Source organism: Eleutherodactylus coqui, chromosome 1 (genome assembly GCF_035609145.1).
Source record: "Eleutherodactylus coqui strain aEleCoq1 chromosome 1, aEleCoq1.hap1, whole genome shotgun sequence".
NCBI classification, from domain to species: Eukaryota; Metazoa; Chordata; class Amphibia; order Anura; family Eleutherodactylidae; genus Eleutherodactylus; species Eleutherodactylus coqui.
Window position 1 is genome coordinate 399,964,939 of NC_089837.1, and position 17,731 is coordinate 399,982,669.

General features: G+C 46.4%; 1 protein-coding gene across 5 annotated transcripts in view; it reads right to left on the reverse strand.

The window, feature by feature from the left end:
* Positions 1-17,731, reverse strand: part of FGF14 (fibroblast growth factor 14) — a 513,940-nt gene that overhangs the window by 13,488 nt on the left and 482,721 nt on the right. For all 5 annotated transcript variants that reach the window (XM_066580228.1, XM_066580219.1, XM_066580210.1 and 2 more), the window contains one exon: positions 12,686-12,884. In XM_066580228.1, coding sequence (XP_066436325.1) covers positions 12,686-12,884 — 199 coding nt within the window. The remainder of the gene's footprint in view (positions 1-12,685; positions 12,885-17,731) is intronic.

A 17,731-nucleotide genomic window follows, 5' to 3' on the forward strand; every position in this document is an offset into this window, starting at 1 on the left:
ATGAGGGACAGTGCTGTTTGTACCGGAGCTGCTGTAGGGAAAGAATTGGTAGTTAGTGTAGGCTTCAAGACCCCCCAAAGGTCCTTATTAGGGCCACTGATAGCTGTGTGTTGGCTGCTGTTAGCAGTGGCAAATTTTTTTTTTCTCAAAATCGCCTCTGCAGACCGTTGCACCTGGCATTAGGGACAGAAGTGCTGCATAGGCAGGGAGAGTGTTAGGAGTGAGTGTAGCCTTCAAGAACCTCAACGGTCCTTTCTAGGGCCATATTTATCCGTGTGCAGTACTGTCCAGGCTGCTGTTAGCTGTGCTGCATTTTTTTTTGCTTCTCAAAATCGCCTCTGCAGACCATTGCACCCTCCATTGATACTGCAGGGAAAGAATTGTATAGGCAGGGCCACAACACAGTTATTATTCATAGAATATACTCAGTGCTGCCTTTTGGTGGAAAAAAACTGAAAACAAATCTATTTGTCCAGCCTCTGTCCGTCCTTACGGGCGGTGGACACGTGTGAGCTGCTTGAACAACATTGCTAAATCAGACGCACCCAGCTACGCTTTACTGCTGGCTTCGCCATTTGCTTTCCTTAATTGGGAAAAAAATACCTGCTCTCCAAGAGTTATAATAACTCTGCTACCCTCACGTTCTGTGACACATAAGCAGGGACACAGCACAGTTATTAAACTTCTCATGTTCATTGAATATACGCAGTGCTGCCTTTTGGTGGAAAAAAACTGAAAACAAATCTATTTGTCCAGCCTCTGTCCGTCCTAAGGGCGGTGGACACGTGTGAGCTGCTTGAACAACATTGCTAAATCAGACGCACCCAGCTACGCTTTACTGCTGGCTTCGCCATTTGCTTTCCTTAATTGGGAAAAAAATACCTGCTCTCCAAGAGTTATAATAACTCTGCTACCCTCACGTTCTGTGACACATAAGCAGGGACACAGCACAGTTATTAAACTTCTCATGTTCATTGAATATACGCAGTGCTGCCTTTTGGTGGAAAAAAACTGAAAACAAATCTATTTGTCCAGCCTCTGTCCGTCCTAAGGGCGGTGGACACGTGTGAGCTGCTTGAACAACATTGCTAAATCAGACGCACCCAGCTACGCTTTACTGCTGGCTTCGCCATTTGCTTTCCTTAATTGGGAAAAAAATACCTGCTCTCCAAGAGTTATAATAACTCTGCTACCCTCACGTTCTGTGACACATAAGCAGGGACACAGCACAGTTATTAAACTTCTCATGTTCATTGAATATACGCAGTGCTGCCTTTTGGTGGAAAAAAACTGAAAACAAATCTATTTGTCCAGCCTCTGTCCGTCCTAAGGGCGGTGGACACGTGTGAGCTGCTTGAACAACATTGCTAAATCAGACGCACCCAGCTACGCTTTACTGCTGGCTTCGCCATTTGCTTTCCTTAATTGGGAAAAAAATACCTGCTCTCCAAGAGTTATAATAACTCTGCTACCCTCACGTTCTGTGACACATAAGCAGGGACACAGCACAGTTATTAAACTTAGATAATTCATTCACTAGAGGCAGTGGGGCCTTTCGTTTTCCAAAAAGGGCAAAAATTATATTTGGCCTGCAGTCTTGCGCCAATTTATTTCCTGCCTGTGAAATCAAATCACTGGTAATACAGCATGCTGAGGGGTAGGGGTAGGCCTAGAGGACGTGGACGCGGCCGAGGACGCGGAGGGCCAAGTCAGGGTGTGGGCACAGCCCGAGCTCCTGATCCCGGTGTGTCGCAGCCGACTGCTGCGCGATTAGGAGAGAGGCACGTTTCTGGCGTCCCCACATTCATCGCCCAATTAATGGGTCCACGCGGGAGACGGTTATTAGAAAATGAGCAGTGTGAGCAGGTCCTGTCCTGGATGGCAGAAAGTGCTTCGAGCAACCTATCGTCAACACGCAGTTCTGCGCCGTCCACTGCTGCAAATCCGAATCCTCTGTCTGCTGCTCCTCCTTCCTCCCAGCCTCCTCACTCCACTACAATGACACCTGCTCAGGAGCGGGAACACTCCCAGGAACTGTTCTCGGGCCCCTGCTTAGATTGGGCAGCAGCGGTTCCTCTCCCACCAGAGGAGTTTATCGTCACTGATGCCCAACCATTCGAAAGTTCCCGGGGTCCGAGGGAAGAGGCTGGGGACTTCCGCCAACTGTCTCAACAACTTTCTGTGGGTGAGGAGGACGATGACGATCAGACACAGTTGTCTTGCAGTGAGGTAGTAGTAAGGGCAGTAAGTCCAAGGGAGCAGCGCACAGAGGATTCGGAGGAAGAGCAGCAGGACGATGAGGTGACTGACCCCACCTGGTGTGCAACGCTTACTCAGGAGGACAGGTCTTCAGAGGGGGAGTCAAGGGCATCAGCAGGGCAGGTTGCAAGAGGCAGTGCGGTGGCCAGGGCCAGGGGTAGAGGCAGGGCCAGACCGAATAATCCACCAAGTGTTTCCCAAAGTGCCCCCTCGCGCCATGCCACCCTGCAGAGGCCGAGGTGCTCTAAGGTCTGGCAGTTTTTCACAGAGACGCCTGACGACCGACGAACAGTGGTGTGCAACCTTTGTTGCGCAAAGCTCAGCCGGGGAGCCAACACCAACAGCCTCACCACCACCACCATGCGCAGACATATGATGGCCAAGCACCCCACAAGGTGGGACGAAGGCCGTTCACCGCCTCCGGTTTGCACCCCTGCCTCTCCCCCTGTGCCCCAACCTGCCACTGAGATGCAACCCCCCTCTCAGGACACAGGCACTACCGCCTCATGGCCTGCACCCACACCCTCATCTCCGCTGTCCTCGGCCCCATCCAGCAGTGTAGTTCAGCGCACCGTTCAGCCGTCGCTTGCGCAAGTGTTCGAGCGCAAGCGCAAGTACGCCGCCACGCACCCGCACGCTCAAACGTTAACCGTCCGCATAGCAAAATTCATCAGCCTTGAGATGCTGCCGTATAGGGTTGTGGAAACTGAGTCCTTCAAAAGTATCATGGAGGCGTCGGCCCCGCGCTACTCAGTTCCCAGTCGCCACTACTTTTCCCGATGTGCCGTCCCAGCCCTGCACGACCACGTCTCCCGCAACATTGTGCGCGCCCTCACCAACGCGGTTACTGCCACGGTCCACTTAACTACGGACACGTGGACAAGCACAGGCGGGCAGGGCCACTACATCTCCCTGACGGCACATTGGGTGAATTTAGTGGAGGCTGGGACAGAGTCAGAGCCTGGGACCGCTCACGTCCTACCCACCCCCAGAATTGCGGGCCCCAGCTCGGTGCTGGTATCTGCGGAGGTGTATGCTTCCTCCACTAAAGCACCCTCCTCCTCCTCCTCCTCCTCCTCTGTCTCGCAATCAAGATGTGTTAGCAGCAGCATGTCGCCAGCAGTCGGTGTCGCGCGGTGTGGCAGCACAGCGGTGGGCAAGCGTCAGCAGGCCGTGCTGAAACTACTCAGCTTAGGCGATAAGAGGCACACGGCCCACGAACTGCTGCAGGGTCTGACACAGCAGACCGACCGCTGGCTTGCGCCGCTGAGCCTCCAACCGGGCATGGTCGTGTGTGACAACGGCCGTAACCTGGTGGCGGCTCTGCAGCTTGGCACCCTCACGCACGTGCCATGCCTGGCCCACGTCTTTAATTTGGTGGTTCAGCGGTTTCTGAAAAGCTACCCACGCTTGTCAGACCTGCTCGTAAAGGCGCGCCGGCTCTGCGCACATTTCCGCAAGTCCCACACGGACGCTGCCACCCTGCGCACCCTGCAACATCACTTTAAGCTGCCAGTGCACCGACTGCTGTGCGACGTGCCCACACGGTGGAACTCTACGCTCCACATGTTGGCCAGGCTCTATGAACAACGTAGAGCTATAGTCGAATACCAACTCCAACATGGGCGGCGCAGTGGGAGTCAGCCTCCTCAATTCCTTTTAGAAGAGTGGGCCTGGTTGGCAGACATCTGCCATGTCCTTGGTAATTTTGAGGAGTCTACCCAGGTGGTGAGCGGCGATGCTACAATCATTAGCGTCACCATTCCTCTGCTATGCATCTTGAGAAATTCCCTGCAAACCATAAAGGCAGCTGCTTTGCGCTCGGAAACGGGGGCGGGGGAAGACAGTATGCCGCTGGATAGTCAGGGCACCCTCCTGTCTATTTCTCAGCGCGTACAGGAGGAGGAGGAGGAGCATGAGGAGGATGAGGAGGAGGGGGAAGAGACAGCTTGGGCCGCTGCTGACGGTACACCGGCTGATTGCCTGTCATCCTTTCAGCGTGTATGGCCTGAGGAGGAGGAGGAGGAGGAGGAGGATCCTGAAAGTGATCTTCCTAGTGAAGACAGCCATGTGTTGCGTACAGGTACCCTGGCACACATGGCTGACTTCATGTTAGGATGCCTTTCTCGTGACCCTCGCGTTGCACGCATTCTGGCCACTACGGATTACTGGGTGTACACACTGCTCGATCCACGGTATAAGGAGAACCTGCCCACTCTGATTCCCGAAGAGGAAAGGGGTTCGAGAGTGTTGCTATACCACAGGACCCTTGCGGACAAGCTGATGGTAAAATTCCCAGCCGACAGCGCTAGTGGCAGAAGGCGCAGTACCGAGGGCAAGGTAGCAGGGGATGTGCGTAGATCGAGCAGCATGTACATCCCAGGCAGTGCAACAGTCTTTAAGGGCCTGGCCAGCTTTATGGCTCCCCACCAAGACTGTGTCACCGCTCCCCAGTCACGGCTGAGTCGGCGGGAGCACTGTAAAAGGATGGTGAGGGAGTACGTAGCGGATCGCACGACCATCCTTGGTGACGCCTCTGCCCCCTACAACTACTGGGTGTCGAAGCTGGACATGTGGCCTGAACTAGCGCTGTATGCCCTGGAGGTGCTTGCTTGTCCTGCGGCTAGCGTCTTGTCGGAGAGGGTGTTTAGTGCGGCTGGGGGAATCATCACAGATAAGCGTAGCCGCTTGTCAACCGACAGTGCCGACAGGCTAACACTCATCAAGATGAACAAAGGCTGGATTTCCCCAGACTTCTGTTCTCCACCAGCGGACAGCAGCGATACGTAAGCAATACGTAGGCTGCACCCGCGGATGGAAGCTACGTTCTCTCTCACCATCCAAAACGGGGACATTTCTGCTTCATCAATCTGTGTCTAATATTCCTCCTCCTCCTCCTCCTGCTCCTCCTCCTGAAACCTCACGTAATCACGCTGAACGGGCAATTTTTCTAAGGGCCACAAGGCTCACTCAAATAATTTTTCAGAACAATTTTTATAAGTTTCAATGCGCTTAAAAGCATTGGAACTTTAACTTGAACCAATTTTTCGTTACACTGGGCTGCCTCCAGGCCTAGTTACCACTTAAGCCACATTAACCAAAGCGATTAATGGGTTTCACCTGCCCTCTTGGCTGGCCATGGCCAATTTTTGGGATGTACATTAGTACTGTTGATACAGCAATTTTTGTGGGCCCTCGCCTACAGTGTAATCAAATTAATTTTTAGGCCACCTGCATTACAGCTGACGTTACCTCAGCTGTGTTGGGCAATGCAATGGGATATTTTTATGTACCGCCGGTGGGTTCCAGGGAGCCACCCATGCTGTAGGTGCACACTGAGTTTTTAATACATCTGTACACTTCTAAAGAACCCGTCTGACTGGGGCATGCAGTGTGGGCCGAAGCCCACCTGTATTACGCACGACATTACTACCTCAGCTGTGTTGGGCAATGCAATGGGATATTTCTATGTACCGCCGGTGGCTTCCTGGCACCCACCCAGGCAGTGGGTCCACAGGGAGTTTAACCTACATGTGTCCACTTGTAAAGAACCCCAGTCTGACTGGGGCATGCAGTGTGGGCCGAAGCCCACCTGCATTAAGCACGACATTACTACCTCAGCTGTGTTGGGCAATGCAATGGGATATTTTTGTGTACCGCCGGTGGGTTCCAGGGAGCCACCCATGCTGTAGGTGCACACTGAGTTTTTAATACATCTGTACACTTCTAAAGAACCCGTCTGACTGGGGCATGCAGTGTGGGCCGAAGCCCACCTGTATTACGCACGACATTACTACCTCAGCTGTGTTGGGCAATGCAATGGGATATTTCTATGTACCGCCGGTGGCTTCCTGGCACCCACCCAGGCAGTGGGTCCACAGGGAGTTTAACCTACATGTGTCCACTTGTAAAGAACCCCAGTCTGACTGGGGCATGCAGTGTGGGCCGAAACCCACCTGCATTAACCCTTTCCAGTCCACTGTGTGACCTGTGAAGACATTAGGGTTTAAGGCTGTACAGCTCCGTTGTTGGTAGACATCCGTCGGGGTTCTCTTACTGTATATTGCCAGCCTCTCTGCTGTCGGAGCCTATCCTACGTGTCAGCTCATGCAGTACTGGCTTTAGCCAGCATATAGCGCCGTTGTATAACAGCAGAAAAAGAGTAAGCCCCCTAGGAAAACCATATACAAATTGGATTGGAAAGGGTTAAGCACAACATTACTACCTCAGCTGTGTTGGGCAATGCAATGGGATATTTCTATGTACCGCCGGTGGCTTCCTGGCACCCACCCATGCTGTAGGTGCACACGGAGTTTTTACTACATCTGTACACTTATAAAGAACCCCAGTCAGACTGGGGCATGCAGTGTGGGCCGAAGCCCACCTGCATTAAGCACGACATTACTACCTCAGCTGTGTTGGGCAATGCAATGGGATATTTCTGTGTACCGCCGGTGGGTTCCAGGGAGCCACCCATGCTGTGGGTCGACAGGGACTTCACAATAGGGAGTTGTACCTGCCTGTGTCTATGAATTAAAAAGCCCGGTCTGACTGGGGCATGCAGACACCTTGACAGAATGAATAGTGTGTGGCACATAGGTTCCCCATTGCTATGCCCACGTGTGCAGCTCCTGATGGCGGTGGCACAGGATTCTATTTCTCATTGCTTCTGTACAGCATTGTGGGCTATCGCTCCGCCACTTTTAAAGAGGGTCGCTGCCTAGCCGTGCCAACCTCTGCAGTGTGTGCCTGCGGTCCCTCGTCATGGCAGACGCAATTCTAAATAGACATGAGCGTGGTGTGGCATGAGGGCAGCTGAAGGCTGCCCAGGGACACTTTGGTGTGCGCTGTGGGGGGGAGGGGGGGCGGTTGGGCAGCATGTAACCCAGGAGAAGTGTCAGTGGAGTGTCATGCAGGCAGTGATTGTGCTTTGTTGGAGGTAGTGTGGTGCTTAGCAAAGGTATGCCATGCTAATGAGGGCTTTTCAGAAGTAAAAGTTGTTGGGAGGGGGGGGGGGCCCACTCTTGCCGGTATTGTGGCTTAATAGTGGGACCTGTGAACTTGAGATGCAGCCCAACACGTAGACCCTCGCCTGCCCTATCCGTCACTGTGTCATTCCCATCACTTTCCTGAATTGCCCAGATTTTCACACATGAAAACCTTAGCGAGCATCGGCGAAATACAAAAATGTTCTGGTCGCCCATTGACTTCAATGGGGTTCGTTGTTCGAAACGAACCCTCGAGCATCACGGGAAGTTCGTTCCGAATAACGAACACCCGAACATTTTGGTGTTCGCTCATCTCTATTTATGACTCTTAAACTGTGGTATATATCAGTGTTCAGGACTAGTGTTGAGCAAAGTAAACCAGTAAAACCAGGGGTGTAGCTAAAGACTCAGGGACCCAGGGGCAGAAGTGCAACTCAGCCCCCACCGTACCTGTATCCATACCTAAACCATGCTACATAATGCTGCAAAACAAATCTACGTACATGATCTAGCCCCTTAGCGTAAGGTCTCCAAACATGACTTTTTTCCTGGACTACGTGAAAATTTGTTTGTAGACCCTAAGGCTGTCTTCATGTGTAAATGTTTTTTGTTGCATTTATGAACCATAATTAAAAACACATCCAAAACTGCATGCGGCATTAAAAAAAACTATGTGCGCATTTAAGAAACCGCATACACTATTGAAAACCACATGTGAATATAAACAATACATGCGTTTTTTAAAAACTGCATGCAGGTTTTTGATGCGATTTTTAATTGTGTGTAAAGTGTGCAATCATATACAGGAGATACCCAGGTTATACCAGCATGGTCCATATCAGTATATACAGGGGGATGTATAACTTATACCAGCTGTACATATATAACTATATACAGGAGATACACGGGGTTAAACCCACACGGTCCATATCAGTATATACAGGGGGATGTATAACTTATACCAGCTGTACATATATAACTATATAGAGGAGATACCCAGGTTATACCACCATAGACCATATCACTACATACAGGAGACGTGTAAATTATACCGTTTGTACATACATAATTATATATAGAAGTTATCCAGGTTATACTAGCATGGTTTATATAACTGCATACAGGAAGATGTATAAATTACACCAGCTGTACATATATAATTATATGCAGAAGATTCCCAAGTTATATTAGCATGCTCTATATCACTACATACAAGAATATGTATAACTAACACCTTATTATAATGCAGATATTGAGTTCAGCCACTTAAAATTTAATGTATGAGGTAGGGTCAATTGTGTAAAAAAAAAACCTCAAAGGTTGTATTTAGTACTACATCGCAGTCCCATTCACTCTATTGGAGCTAAGCTGCATAATAAAACATAACTTATGGACAGGTGGCCATTGTTTCTGGAAGAAAGCAGCCTTTTCTTTCTACTCCTGAACAGCCCCTTTAAGTAATGCATTTTAACCAACTATAGATAACCCCCTGTAAATATCTCATCCCAGAAGATGTCTAAGAGCATAAGTCATGATATAACAAATGGTAACCCGCAGCACTCAAATTATACCTTCTCAAGGCAAGGTGGAGAAATGCAAAGCCACTAGAATAGAGCCCGAACCAATAGGCCCCACAAACAGTCCAGAAATAGCAGAGATGTGGCAGCAAAAATGGGTAATTTCCAATAAAACAAACTTTTTATTTCTCCATGTTCTTTAAAAAGCAAGCTATGTTTTAGCCAGCGATGGCCTTTTTCAAGCTTGAAAAAGGCCATTGCTGGGCAAAGTGTAGCTTGCTTTTTAAAGAACATGCAGAAATAAAAAGTTTGTTATATTGGAAATGTACTATTTTTGCTGCCACATCTCTGCTATTTTAAGAGCATAAGTCAGGTATCAGTCAACCAGAGATATCAGTTTGTGAATTTGGAAAGACCTGCATCACACCTATTACATGGTATGATGATCCAGCATAAATGTTTGCCCACCTGATCATTGGCATGTCTGAATATGCCAATGACCAGTCAACAAACAAGCAAATATTTGTTCATTGGCTGATTCCACCTTTTAGGCCAGCACAAAAATGGTCGCTTGTAGGCAGCACATCTCACTGTATGAACATGGGTCTCTACTTCCCAGGAATGCACTTTAGTTCCCAAATCGCCAATCCTCTGCCAGTGTGAACAGCAGGACCAGCACTGAAATACTGTTATGTCAACTGGCACTTGTTCAGAATGGCAGAAGATAGGGCCGTGTAAAAAGGGCCCTTAGTCGGTTACAAATGATCAATCTCAGAGACTTCTGTGGGGAAGACATGGAATTTCAGGGTCGTTGGCTATAGGCGGTGCTAGAAAATCAACTGTAATACTATTAGCTATTTGCATTATACCCAGCAGTAGTAAAATACCATTATTTAAAGGAGATGTCCCGAGGCAGCAAGTGGGTCTATACACTTCTGCATGGCCATAATAATGCACTTTGTAATATACATTGTGCATTAATTATGAGCCATACAGAAGTTATAAAAAGTTTTATACTTACCTGCTCCGTTGCTGGCGTCCTCGTCTCCATGGTGCCGACTAATTTTCGCCCTCCGATGGCCAAATTAGCCGCGCTTGCGCAGTCCGGGTCTTCTCCTCTTCTCTATGGGGCTCCGTGTAGCTCCGTGTAGCTCCGCCCCGTCACGTGCCGATTCCAGCCAATCAGGAGGCTGGAATCGGCAATGGACCGCACAGAAGCCCTGCGGTCCATGAAGACGGAGGATCCCGGCGGCCATCTTCAGCAGGTGAGTATGAAGACGCCGGACCGCCGGGATTCAGGTAAGCGCTGTGCTGTTTGTTTTTTTAACCCCTGCATCGGGGTTGTCCCGCGCCGAACGGGGGGGGGGTTTAAAAAAAAAAAAAACCCGTTTCGGCGCGGGACATCTCCTTTAAGCATTGCCTATTATTGGTAATGTGGATGTTAGTGATGAGATTCTTGTATTATTTGATTGTGTCACTCATGATTTTAGTAAGAAATGCAACAGCTTCAATGTCATTTCGATTCCCAGTGCATTATCACATTAAATTCTAATTCTGACAGCTGAGCCCCAAATCCGACCGGGTAAGCTGCAGGCTCGGCTCTCTGATTTTGACAAGTTATTTGGACGAATAACCAAAGTTTTTTTTTTCTTACTTTTAACAGCTTAAGTATCCATCCGTGTTTTTTTTCCCCTCACTTTTTACAGTTTGGTCAGTTTTTGATCCAGTTCATATATTTTTAAGTAGTTGTTACTTAGTGGTTATAGAAGTACATATATAGTATGTAGTTTATTCTGCATATTCAATATACTGTGCATAGAGGTATATAGAAGACTGAAATAATAGCATCAGGGATAATTAAGAGAACTGGCTAATTATTTCAGCTCATTTAATACAATAGAAGAATTAAAGGGATTGTCTAATCTCAGACAACCACTTGGCCTTTTGAGACCCCAGCGGGTAGTTGATTTTGCTGAGGAAAGCTGTGGGTACTAACAGTGGAGTAACAATAGAGGTTGTAGGGGTCGTAACTGTGACCTCGATCTAGAGAGGCCCAAAGGCCCTCCTCACTACAAATACTGCTGCCGGACATGCTTCCCACATCCCCTGTCCGGCTGAAGAGCACGGCCACCTGCACATGAACGACTCGGATTCTTCCAGCGGATTTGCGCTGTGAAAGACTTGCAATTCATCGCGAAAACAAATTGCAATTGTTTGCGGACGATCGCGGATGTGATCGTTTTTCTGCTGGGTGTACGCGGATGCACAGCATATCGTCTGCGTGAAAAAAAGAATGCAAGCAGGTGATTACATCAGAAAGTTGCCCAACCCCTGGAAAAAACACCTTCTATATAAAAGGGTAATGCGCAGACCACATTTTCTTGTGCTTTTGTTGTGCTGAGAGCTTAGAAACGCCTTAAAAAGGGCATACTGCTCTCTTGGCTTGGAAGAGCAATGAATCTGCCCATATCGAATCCCCTGGCTACTGCAATGGACAATGGTGTGTGCAGCTCTGAAGATATCTGCCCTGCACTGTCTTTTCCCAGCATTCCTGCTTCCTTTTATTTATTTTGTTATGTGGTCTCCTAGCAACCTATCCGCCTACAAGTCTGCACCCATCCACAATGTAATTGCAGATGCACTGCGATTCGATAGCTCCCATAGAGATCAATGGAGCCCATCTGCACGGAATCCGTGCAAAAATAGAGCATGCTGAGATTTTTCTTCTGCTCAAAAAAAAAAACGCAATTCGCATCTGCACGTCTGCTTGGAGCTTTCCAATAGGCAAATATTGCAGCAGATCGTCCGCGCAGGTGCCAATTGCGGATTCTGCAATTTAAATCCACTCATGTGCAGGTGACCTAAGAACACGCAGAGGTTTTCTCAAAGAGCAAATGCATAGACTCACTCTACCTGTCGCTGTTGGACTATGCAGCCCGAGTGTAGAACGGCTCCTCCCCCTTTTCCTGTTGACCAAGGTGTCATTAGGAGAGGAGCCGTTTTATATTGGGTCCATAAAGCCCAATTGCAACAGGCTAAGCCAGTGCTGTATATTTGATGACTAAGGCTAACTTCACACGGGCGAGCACGATATCAGGCCATGAATCACGGCCTCATATTGCACTCGCCAGCATGTGAATTCCCCATGGATGCAAGATGTTTTTATGTCAAAACAGTCTTGCATCACTTCGGATATGTAGTCAACGCTGAGTTTCTCCTATTGTTTTCATGGTGTGATGCTGCAGCCGGCCACATTGAAAACAATGGGCACTGTGATGCGAGAACATGCAGAAAGATAGAACGTGCCATGATTTGTTTCCCGCATCGCGGTGCCATGCAGAAAAACATCACTCATGTGTATGACCCCATTCAAAAGAATTGGGGTTCATATTCGTGGGAGAATTGTGCATCTTGCAATGCACAAATCTTGCACAACTTTCTCGCCCATGTGGAAGGGTTTTTGGTCTTATTGCTGGGCCGGATGGAGGTTAAGTGGGGGGGGGGAACTAAATTTCAGAAATAGGGTGCCTTTTTACAGACCTCTGAGTCCAATGGGTTGCCATGGCAGCATGGGACCTTGTAAAAGTTCCCAGGCCTACCATGGATTTTAGCCTATTAAACCCTGTAGTATATTGTACAGGCAATTAGACAATTGCAAGTTCAAGTCCCCTAGTGGCACAAAATAGATATGTGCGTTGCTCCTATTTATCTAGTTGGTTTTATAAATAGGAAAAGTTGTCAGGTTTTTATAGTGATGAAGAAATGTCTGCATGTGATGCACCTGTAGATAATGGCTTATGGATTTCCAGATGAGTTTGTGAGCTTTAAGAAACAAAGATGACAGGAAATGCTACAGCCATTGTAAATAATGTACTGTACAAGCCACATGATGCAGAACATTAATGGACATAATGTACTTACCTTCCAATGGCTTGGGTAGAAAATGAGCTGCTGGTTTTGTTTTCTTGACTCTGTTACCTTTCATAACTTGGCCTTCTTTGTTAAGCCCTAAGAACCAGGCCCTACCGGATTCCTGTTGTCTGTATATCATAGATGAGTAGATGACATAATAGTTCTCAAAAACTGACTCTTTAAACTTGCATTCCAGAGTAAAAAGTTCCTAAGAAAACAAAAAGATTTCACATAAAACACCGTTTTAGTTTTCTAAAATTATAACAATGGGGATACAAGTACATTGATTGATGTGTATAGGGCCCCCCACAGATGTCAAGCAAAGAGGAATTGGGTATGTTGAAATCCAACAGCACAGACGTCCTATGTTTCAGCAGGAGTGCCAAACTCCTGGCATCACGGCACACACAATGTGATTGCCAATGCCCGGAGGATGGGCGGTGACACTGTGGCCTCTGATTCGCAGGCAGCAATCACCTGACTTCCGCTATCAACACAGACTGGGAGTACTGCATGCCTGCAGCAGTGGATTGCTAGGGCTGAGGATGGGTAAGTACCATTTGTATTATTGGTTTAACTCATTTGGCTCTAATTTTGAAAAGTAAGTTTGTAACCATAAAGCCCCTTTTTAAGGTGTTACGAGGGACTTCCCATCACATACAATAAACTCCCAATAGAAACTAATAATAATGCAAAAAAGGCAGCAAAACAAGTCATTATAATTAGATATTTTTTAGAGAAATTTTCATTTTTTTTACATATGCTGCATTAAGGGCTTCTACCTACTAGCCTTTTTTTTTTTAACGCTGTGATATCATAGCGTTTTTTTTAATGCAAAAGTCAATGGGACTTTCTAATGTTAAAATCGCATCGCACAAAAATTGCATCGCGCAAACTTTTCGCGATTTTCGTGCAATGTGATTTTAACATTAAAAAGTCCCATTGACATTTGCATTAAAAAACGCAGCGATTAAAACAACGCTAGTGGGTAGAAGCCCTAAAACCTGTGCAATACAAAACTCTGTGCAGTGACAAGACTCACTCAATTATGATTTAGCAGCCGTTTTACCAGAACTTAAAAACTATTATAAGATATGATCAATTATGCCAATGACAAAATCAGTTCTGCTACATCTAAAAGTACTCAGACAGACTATAACATTTTGCAGATTCTATTTTATCCACCTTCTTGCCAAATAAAGGAGTTGGATTTTATTGTTATGGCAACCAGTTATTCAGTGAGTTTTGTACCTAGTTGGGTCACATACTGTAGTTCCAATCTGTATAATAAGCAGAAACAATTCATTTCACTTTAGTAAGATGAGAAATGTGTGTAAACTACAAAGATACATGAAGTAGAACAGTCATTTGCATGAAAAAGCTTAAAGGGGTTGTCTCGCGAAAGCAAGTGGGGTTAAGCACTTCTGTATGGCCATATTAATGCACTTTGTAATGTACATCATGCATTAAATATGAGCCATACAGAAGTTATTCACTTACCTTCGTTGCGCTGGCGTCCCCGTCTCCATGGCTCCGTCTAACTTCAGCGTCTAATCGCCCGATTAGACGCACTTGCGCAGAAGGGTCTTCTGCCTTCGGGTCTGTCCGGCAGCAGCGGTGTTCTGGCTCCGCCCCCTTCTACGCATCATCGCGTAGCTCCGCCCCATCCCGTGTGCCGATTCCAGCCTCCTGATTGGTTGGAATCGGCACACGTGATGGGGCGGAGCTACGCGATGACGCGTAGAAGGGGGCGGAGCCAGAACGCCACTCGTGCCAGACCGAGCCGAAGGCAGAAGACCCTTCTGCGCAAGCGCGTCTAATCGGGCGATTAGACGCTGAAGTTAGACGGAGCCATGGAGACGGGGACGCCAGCGCAGGGAAGGTAAGTGAATAACTTCTGTATGGCTCATATTTAATGCACGATGTATATTACAAAGTGCATTAATATGGCCATACAGAAGTGCTTAACCCCACTTGCTTTCGCGAGACAACCCCTTTAATTGTAGGAACCATATAGTGTAAGTAGGATATATAATATAATGTCTATTGTGCTTCATTCTATATGTACATATTAATAAAGTCACTTAAACTGGAAGTATAGAAAAAAATACACATTTGGAAGATGTAGCAAGTGAAGCACGATGCTTGCAAACTGGTAGAATTCTAAGTGATATGTCCTCTTTAATTTATGAATAATCAGAGGTATAATAGTCATCTAATACAGAATTAATTCTTGTCATCTTTGCATACATCATCTTATTTATCATAGAAATTAGAGCAGACATACTAAACCAACATAACAGACGTCTCAGGATTCACCACATCCTTATGTATTTATTAGTCATAGCCTTGTAGATTTTACTGCAGCTAATTATGCTGCAACTAGTCATTATCTTCTAAAACCGGTTCATATTATTAAGGTTAGAAACATGAAATGGCTTTAATCAATCAATGACAGCTATTTAATAGCACTGAAATTGTGCTATGTTGTGTACTATGTGATTTACTTCATGTCACATAAGAAAATCCTCCTCAAACCGCTCATGTAGTCCTCGACAAAAGATCCTAAAGATCCTATCACATTGGAATCTTGTTTACCAAGAAACAACAGGAAATGTACTATTTTGATTTAATGTTCTATTAATACTCACTGGTCTAGTTCAAGTGAATGTTCTAACAATATCAGCCATTTATTTATTAATTCCAACATATTCTGAAGTATTGTACATAGAATGTCATCACTCATATTAGTTCCTGTACCCAAATGGGCTCGCAATGTAAATTTTCGAATTAAAGGGTTTTTTCAGGCAAATACTATAGATGACCTAACCTCAGTTCATTGGCTGGGGTCCACTGCTTGGGACTAGAGATGAGAAATTAGTGGATTCATTGATTTGTGTTGGTATGGGGCCGTTTTTACGAAAATTATCGTTAATCAGAGCACTCAATTCCGACTTCCATTAAAGTCAATGGGGGGAAATTTGGGTTCACTAATTTGCCCTCCAGAAGGTCTCTAACGTAGCCAAAGCCTCTCAAATTGAATGGGAATACAGCCATACATGCTCCATTTGCCGCGGGTGTACGCACGGCCGGCTTCCATTGCAGTCAAAGCACAGCATTATGCGGCGGAAATCCGTCCGTGGGAAGGAGCCCTAAGACCCGCAAATAATTTGTAGAGGCCTGATTTGTAACTGAACAACATCTGAGGCCACTGATACACACTGTGTGTATTTTTTTTTTTGACTTTCTTTTTTTTATATTAAAGGGGTTGTCCCGCACCGAAACGGGTTTTTTCTTTTTTTTCACCCCCCCCCCCCCCCCCCCCCCCCCGTTCGGCGCGAGACAACCCCGATGCAGGGACCTAAAGAAAGCTTACCGGAGCGCTTACCTTAATCCCCGCGCTCCGGTGACTTCTATACTTACCGGTGAAGATGGCCGCCGGGATCCTCTTCCTCCGTGGACCGCAGCTCTTCTGTGCGGTCCATTGCCAATTCCAGCCTCCTGATTGGCTGGAATCGGCACGTGACGGGGCGGAGCTACACGGAGCTACACGGAGCCCCATAGAGAACAGGAGAAGACCTGGACTGCGCAAGCGCGGCTAATTTGGCCATCGGAGGGCGAAAATTAGTCGGCACCATGGAGACGAGGACGCCAGCAACGGAGCAGGTAAGTATAAAACTTTTTATAACTTCTGTATGGCTCATAATTAATGCACAATGTATATTACAAAGTGCATTAATATGGCCATACAGAAGTGTATAGACCCACTTGCTGCCGCGGGACAACCCCTTTAACAAAAAGACACCACCAACTAAATTAGCCGCAGTCCCTGTGAGAACAGAAGGCCACACAGTACAGCTTGTATCTTTGTGAGCTGGCCCTGTTTGGCACAACATAATTGAAGTCCCCAAACTCCACTGCTAGCTTCATAAAGTCTTCAAATAATTCATAGTAACCAGACTGGTGACTTTGAACGACATCTGAGGCTACAAACAGAGAATTGCAATATTCCCCATGCCAAAGCATATTTTGTCTGTCTACTTTGCTGCTATATATATTGACAGCAGCAATATACAGACCGTATTTCATATAGGCTTATAAACGTTATGCAGCAACTTTCTATGCTACTTCCATTAGAATTCTGGTATACAAGTTTTCACACCAGTAGCAATATTCTCTGTAGAGTATCTGGCCCTAATAACAGACCATGTGTTATATAGTCATATAAATGTGATGCAGCTTCTTTGTCCTGTGCTCAACTGTAAAATGTCTGCTGGTTACACTGTGCCTAAGTTACTTATGGCTAAGTCATATGATGTAGGCAGCCAACGAAACTGCCCATATACAAGACAGAGGACACATTTGGTGACATCAACAAAGTGCTATGGCTGCTTGTTGGCTGCATGCCTTCCTCTGTAGCACACATTAGGGGAAATTTGATTTTCCTGTGATTTGTGCCAAAATGGTTTTGGACTTACATGATCCATTTGGTGAAAATCAGGAAATTTTATTGCCTGACCAATCAAGTCGAGCAACACTACTTACCAGCTGATCTAACTTTGGACCTCAGAGATAACAGCCAATAAGCCATCATGTTGCTCAATATTCAACTTTCTACTGTTAGTCAATATTCTAACAATTTTCGATATCCTTCCTTTATTCTATGTTCTAATATAAATTCTAACATCCATTCAATGTTTTCCTACTAGTCAATGTTCTTCCTCTAGTCCATGATTTAGCATCATTGTTCTACCTCTAGTTAGTGTGCTACCACTATTCAATGTTGTATAGCTACAGTATTATTCTCTTTATTATGAAAAGTGAGACATCAGACATGATGAAGATATTCCAATATTCTGGGCCATGTTTTAGTGATAGAGAAACAATAGACCTTTGTCTTATTCACTACCCAGTTATTGTAGACTTTGTTCCAAGCTAGAAATATAGCATTGAATACACATGTAGGCTGTGTAATATTTTTGTTTTATATCTTCTAACATCTAGAACTCATACAGCAGGTCTATAGGAGATTTAATGTAATAATCACAAGCCCGG